The 7,663-nt window shown below is 37.4% G+C and overlaps 1 protein-coding gene across 1 annotated transcript; it reads left to right on the forward strand.

The window, feature by feature from the left end:
* Positions 1–5,192: 5,192 nt before the first annotated feature.
* On the forward strand, positions 5,193–5,570 carry LOC107876535. The gene has a single exon (XM_016723439.1). It carries the CDS (start codon positions 5,193–5,195, stop codon positions 5,568–5,570), a length of 378 nt encoding a protein of 125 aa, XP_016578925.1.
* Positions 5,571–7,663: the final 2,093 nt, after the last annotated feature.

A 7,663-nucleotide genomic window follows, 5' to 3' on the forward strand; every position in this document is an offset into this window, starting at 1 on the left:
AAGCCTGAAGTCATTATGATCTTTAAGGCATGAAGTATGGGCATAGATAATTATTGTCTTAGGGTAAGAGGTAGTATTTCTTAAGGACAAGAAAAAGCTTTAAGTTTGGGGTATTGATGAGTGGTGATTTTACCACTCATTTGCACTCAACATTCATACACATTACTTTGTTTTGAATGAATAAATGAGATATAACTGTGATTAAATGCACTAATATCCACATTTTTTAGGCACAGAGTTGATGAGATAAAAAGATGTGGATTAGAGCTAAAAATGATCAAAATGAAGCAAGAAAGTGCAGATGAAGACCTGGAGAAGAAATGGCCTTAGTTACCACGGTTGCGGTCAGTCAAGTAGGTCAACAAGCTACGATCATGAGATCCGATTGTGGACGCAGCATAGCCTCTACAATCGAGGCCTAGAGAAAGAGTGTAGCCCAAGGGTAGAAAAGGAAATGCACTTGGCTGATCCCAAATTTGACAAAAGAAAGACTCAAACCCTAATCCATCATATTCCATTTCCCCCAACTTTTTAGTATTGCTTTAGGGTTTTTAGCCTCTATTCTTGGAGAAGAAAATATTAAATAAATTTTGGTTGAACAATATTATGGAGTAACTTCCAAGTGAAGAATTAGTGAACTCTCATTGAAGATTTGTTGGATCTCACAGTTTGAAGTAACATTTACTTAGATTATATCAAATCAAATCAATGGAGATTTTGGGTAAAGTTTTTACTTATTTATCTCTTGAGTAGCTAGTTTTTCCTCTTTGGGTTATGCTAGAATAGGATGTAAATATGTATGGGATATGATTTGTTGGTACATTTACTAGTTTGTAGTGTTGAATTCTACTATTGCTTAAGTAAATTCAATGGTATTTATGGGTGAAAGACCCAAATATCCAAATAGGTTTGATGGATGAAAATCCTAAGCTCTTAAAAGCTCAAACCATCCTTGAAAGAAAGGTTTGGGTAAAATTTAGGGACCCACATCATCTTTGAAAGATGGATGTGGGAACCAAGGCAATAATAGATAATTTATGAGCATAATTGACCAATCTTCACTATCTTAGACATAAGGGTGATTATGAAGTTGACTATACTTAAGGCACCAGCCTAGAAATAAGAGTTTTTAATTGAGGTATTAGGTGGTGTTGATTTAATCACTCATTAGATACTCGAAAGGGTCAATGTGTGACACCCTTGGGGTTTTGTTGACAAACTAGTCTCAAGGATTTCTAACCTAGAATACTATATCACCAACACTTAGAATTTGCATCAAATTATCACACACTCGTGCATATGTTTCCCCTTGGAAAGCATAATCCCAAGATCCGTGCCTAATTGCCTAGACTCTAATTATTCATAGCCCCAATTTGATACTATAAAATCCCAAAAAGAAACATTAGTATTAATACCCTCACCCCTCTATTTTTATCTTTTTGTAACATCGATTTGAATTTAACAAGTATCCATTATTTTAAATCAACTTGATTGTCACTCACATTGTTCCTCGTGGATTCGACCCCGACTCTAAAGTTGGGTAAATATATTGACGACGACCGTCTTGCACTTTAATTGAAACGTAAGTTGAGTATTATCATCCACCTAGCCGAAAATCAATATTTCAAAGCCGCTAGAACATTCAAAATTTGTATTTGAGGTTGTGTGACTGAATTTTTCCTCTTTGGCCATTTGAAACCAGCGGAGACTTTAAAATAGGAAAATGACTCTAAAAACCAAACGAACTGCCTAGTAACCAAACTGTCAGTTCCAGCAAGTCATAAATGACTTAGGGCAGCTGTAGAAAATCTCTAACAGTGAAAATAAGTGGAAATTTAGAAAATAACCTAAAGAGTCATTATAATAGTGTTGCTCACGTGGAGGATGATAAGAAAGAGTTAGTTTGTGAGGTTCATGAGATTGCTAGAATGGGATTTCATTTGGTTGATTCGACCGAAGGTAGTGTTTGGGTTCCAAATAGTTTAGAATATTTATTGGTTGTTGAGGTGAAGGAAAAGCAAGATAGAGATTCTATTTTGCTTTAGTTGAAAAAGGCAGTTTGGAATCAGGAGATAGAGGTTTTTTCCCAAGGGGAAGATAGTGTTCTTCGTTATCAGGCTAGATTATGTGTTTAAGCTGTGGATGACTTAAGGAAGCAAATATTGGTAGAAGATCAGGGTTCCTAATACTCTATTCACCTAAGAGCCACTAGATGTACTATGATTTGCGGGAAGTCTATTAGTGGAATGTCATTAAGAAGGATATCGCAAAATTCATCGCTAAGTGTCCAAATTTCCAATAGGTTAAGGTTGATCACCAGAGAACTAATGGTATGCTTTAGGAATTTAATATTCCTACGTGGAAGTGGGAAGTGGTGAATTTGGACTTCATCACAGGGTTGCCTCGTACTCATGGTCATCATGATTCTATTTGGTTTATTATGGACCGAATAACTAAGTCAGCTAATTTCTTACCAGTTAATACTTCAAATCTATCCAATGACTATGCCAGACACTATCTTAGGGAGTTGGTGAAACTACATGGAGTTCCTTTGACCATTATTTCAGATAGAGGAACCCAGTGTCCCTCTCATTTTTGGAAGGCTTTTTAGAAGGGTATTGGTACCCAAGTTCATCTTAGTACATCTTTTTACCTTAGAGGATATATTGAGGTCCTGTGTAATTGATTCAAGGATAGTTGGGATGATCACATGCCTTTGATTGAGTTTGCTTACAATAACAGTTATCACTCCAGTATTCTGATAGCCCCATTTGAGGTTCTTTATGTTAGAAGTGTATATCTCCTATTAGTTGGTTTGAGGTCAATGAGGCTGCTTTGATAGGAGCAGATTTAAGGCATGAGGCGATGGAGAAAGTTTAGCTTATTAGAAAAGGCTGAAGATGGCCCAAAGTCATCAGAAATTTTATGCAAATGCGAGGAAAATAGAGCTTGAGTTTGATGAAGGTGATTCTGTCTATTTGAAGATTTTGCCTATAAAAGGGGTAAAGAGATTTAGTAAGAAGGGGAAGCTCAATCCCCTCTATGTTGGACCTTACAAGCTTTTAATTCATTATGGTAAGGTAGCCTATGAGTTTGAATTACCTGCAGAGTTAGCATTAGTGCATCAAGACTTCCATGTCTCCTTCCTGAAGAAATACATTGGAGGCCTAGCATTATAGTCCCTTCAAAAAATATTGGCATGAAAAATAGCCTCTCTTATGAAGAGATCCAAGTTGATATCCTTGATCATCAGGTTTGGAAGTTGAGGAATAAAGAGGTAGCCTTAGTAAATGTGTTGTTGAGAAACCAGTCAGTTGAGAGAGCTACTTGGGAAGCAAAGGCAGATATGTGGTCCAAGTACCCCCATCTTTTCTCTTAAAACTTAATCCTAGCATAAAGTAATAGTTTCTCTAATTAATAAATTCTTTTATTTCAATCCCAGCCATCCAGATATTTTTATGTCATAGCATGCATTCATGACTTTAGTTCAGCTCATGCATCAGCCACAAACTTAAATATTAATTCATGATTCAGCTCATAAGTGTTCAGTGCGAAATTTTAGGTTTTCCCTAGCCTCTAAGTTTAGTCAATTTCATTCAAGGATGAATGATCCCAAGGGGAAGATATCTTAATACCCCAAATTTTTAAGCTCTAGACCACTACATGGACGAGATATGTTTCTTCATGATGATGCTAATTTACAGTTGAAGAATTTTATTAATGTGTGTTCTCCATTTGACGTAGCCCACATATTTCAAGAGTCAATCTGATGCATCTTTTCCTATTCTCTTTGATAGGAGAATCAGTTTTATGGTTGTGGTCTTTGCCCATGGGATCCATCACTACATGGAGTGACCTCATGGAGGTATTCTTGGAAAGATATTTTCCTCCTTCTCGAATGTTGTAACTAAGGGATGAAATCATCAACTTTTGCTAACTTAATGGCGAACCGTAATATAAGGTTTGGCAACAATTCAACAACAAGTTAATGCAATGCCCAAATCATGAGGTTCCAGATAAGATGCTTCTACAAATTTTCTATAGGGTATTAGATTAATTGAACAAGATGGTAGTCGATAATGCAGTTATGGATTCTCTTGTTAGACTATCATATGGTGTTGCGTCAACTTTATTAGATCAAGTAACTAAGCAAAGTAGAGGGTGGTACACAAAAGATAACAAAGTGGCCGTGGGAGCTCCCTCCGCATTTTTTGTGAGCCAAGAGCAAAATAAAAAAGATGAAGAAAGAGATGCAAATATGGCTAAAGTGATGACACAACTTGATCTTCATACCAAGCATATGATGGGGGCTTCTCTAAAGGTAGTTAACGTCATTTCTTCTAAGAGTGCTATAGCTTATGATGATGAGGAAACAAAATCTCTTGATGAAGAAATTCAGTTTTTATCGAACCAATCGAGGGGTTCCCGCCCTACCTACAAAGGCAAGGTGGGAATCAAGGCTGGAAGGAAAAAGATTATGATAGAGATTGGCATGATAGAGATCATGATTGGAGAGATAAGAAGAGAGATTATGATCCATTTGTATCTCCACATAATTGGGCAAAGGGTAAAGAGTCAAGTTCTATTGACCTGGATAAGTTCAAAAGTGAAGATGTCCTTGCTCAGATTTTAATGGGTATTAAGGGAACTGACAAGGTAGTTAGAGAAATGAAAGGTGACTTCTCACAACTAAATCAAATGGTGACATCTCACTCGGCCTCTATCAAGTAACTTGAAACTCAATTGGGCCAAATATCTGCACAACTTAATGCAACACTAAAAGGTAGATTACCTAGTGACACAGTTGTTAATCCTAAAAATAATGCTCACATCATGGATATTATCACTAGGAGTGGCCAAACTCTTGGTAAAGATGTTGTTGATCTTGGTTAAGACCCCAATGAAAAGGCAAATGAAGAACAAGCCAATTCAAAGAGAAAGCTGCTAGAAGAGCCAATTAATAATGATCCAAATCCTAATGAGACAAGTGTTGAACGGCCAATGATAGTTGAAAAAAATGTTGAAAGTGAGAGAACTCCGAAGGTGATTGAGGATCATACTCCAAAAATGGATGAAACTACAATTGTTCCATTGCCACAAATCAAAATTCCTCCCCCATTCCCATAAAGGCTCAAGAAGAAGGATGTGATACCAAGTTCAAAAAATTCCTTGCTATGTTTAGTAATTTATCGATGAATATTCCATTGCTAGAAGCCTTACAAGAAATGTCTGATTATGCTAAATTTATGAAGGACTTGGTTACAAAGAAGCGATTCATGGATTTTGAAACAATTGAGGTAACCTACAATTGTAGTGCTATAATGTCTAGCACAATGGTGGTAAAGAAAGAAGATCCGGGTGTATTTCATATTCCTTGCACAATCGGAGTCTACAAATTCAGAAAAGCATTGTGTGATCTTGGTGAAAGTATTAATTTAATGCCATTTCCTATGTTTAAAAAGTTAGGCTTGGGTGCTCCTAAGCCTAACACTATGAGGCTTCTAATGGATGATCGTTCAATCAAAAATCTCGTGGGTGTTTTGTATGATATTTTTGTGAAAGTTGACTAGCTTATCTTTCTAGACGACTTCGTTATTCTTGATTGTGAGATTGATCATAAGGTCCCAATCATTCTTGGTATACCATTATTAGCAACCGAAAGGGCCTTAATGGATGTGAAATATGGGTAGATGAAATTTTGGGTGAACAATGAAGAAGTATCCTTCAATGTGTGTAAGTCCATGAAGCAACCTATGGACTTACAAGTTATTTCAGTGATTGATGTGGTTGATGATGAGGTAGCTAACACCGTTGAAATGGATCTTATGAATGATCCCTTGGTGGGTGTGTTATGGAACTTCGGAAGTGAGGTGGTTGAACAATATGATGATGTGGTAGCTTCATTGACGGATCTTGGATTTTACACCAAGAACCCAATCAAATTGGATCTTGATTTAAAAAACCATGAGAGTCCACCCACCAAGCCATCTATTATTGAACCACCCTAACTCAAACTTAATCCGTTATCATCCCATCTCCAATATGTTTTCTTGGGTGAGGATAATACATTGCCAATCATTGTAGCGGGTTATCTTGAACCTTGTCAAGTGGATGCCTTGAAAAAAATTGTGAAAAAGTTTATTCGTGCCATCGGATGGACTATCGCAGACCTTATAGGCATTCCTCCCAAAATTTGTTCTCATAAAATTAAGATAAATGTTGATCATATTCCTAGTGTGGAACACCAAGGGCGACTAAATCAACTGATGCAAGAGTTGGTCAAGAAGGAAATTATTAAGTGGCTTGATGCGGGAGTTGTCTACCCAATTTCAAATAGCACGTGGGTGAGTCCATTTCAATGTGTTCCTAAGAAGGGCAGCATGATAGTGGTCCCAAATGAGAATAATGATATTGTACCTATGCGCCCGGTCATGGGTTGGAGAGTGTGTATGGATTAACGCAAATTGAACTCATGGATCGAGAAAGACCACTTTTCCATACCATTCATGGATAAAATGTTAGATAGGCTAGCCAGTCGAAGTTGGTATTGCTTTCTTGATGGTTACTCGGGGTACAATAAAATTTGTATCGCCCCGGAAGGCCAAGAAAAGACAACTTTCACTTGTCCCTATGGCATATTCGCTTTCAAACGCATGCTCTTTGGGTTATGCAACGCGCCGGCCACATTCCAACGATGGATGTTGTCCATTTTTTCCGATATGGTAGAGGATACAATGGAGATTTTCATGGGTGAATTCTCTGTGGTTGAGAATTCATTTGATTCTTGCCTCACTCACTTAAGTAAAGTCCTTGAAAGATTTGTGAAGACTAATCTTATTTTGAATTGGGAAAAATGTCATTTCATGGTCAAGGAAAGCATTATTCTAGGCCATAAAATTTTGGGAAAGGGCATCCAAGTGGATCAAACAAAAGTTGAGGTTATCGCTAAGTTACCTCCACCAATCTTCATAAAGGGCGTTAGAAGTTTTCTTGGTCATGTTGGGCTCTATCGGCGCTTCATTAAAGATTTTTCGAAGATTCCTCACCTTTTGTGCAAGCTTCTTGAAAAGGAGGCAAAATTTGAGTTTGATGGTGATTGTGTAAAAGCTTTCAATTGTCTCAAGGAACTCCTTTGTCGGCTCCTATCATAATAGCCCCGGATTGATCATCGCCCTTTGAATTAATGTGTGATGCAAGTGATGTTGCTCTAGGTACGATTTTGGGCCAAAGAAAAGAGAAGTTGTTCCACCCAATTTATTATTCAAGCAAGACATTGAATGATGCTCAAGGTAATTATATGGTTACTAAACAAGAGTTGTTAGCGGTGGTGTATGCTTTTGAGAAGTTTTAGGCTTATTTGTTAGGCACGAAAGTGGTTGTACACATGGACCACGCCGCTCTTCGATATCTCATGGAAAAAAAAAGAGGCAAAACCTCGATTGATTAGGTGGATATTGCTCTTGCAAGAGTTTGATTTTGAAGTGAAAGATCTAAGGCTTGAGAAAATCAAGTAGCCAACCACCTTTCTCGCCTTGAATCCAATTATGAAAAGTGGGGTGAGATTGATATTGATGACACCTTCCCTGATGAGCTAGTCATGTCACTTTTGGGGAGCATTACACCTTGGTATGCGGATTATGCAAACTATATTATAAGCAGTATG

This window comes from Capsicum annuum, chromosome 7, assembly GCF_002878395.1.
Source record: "Capsicum annuum cultivar UCD-10X-F1 chromosome 7, UCD10Xv1.1, whole genome shotgun sequence".
Lineage (NCBI taxonomy): Eukaryota > Viridiplantae > Streptophyta > Magnoliopsida > Solanales > Solanaceae > Capsicum > Capsicum annuum.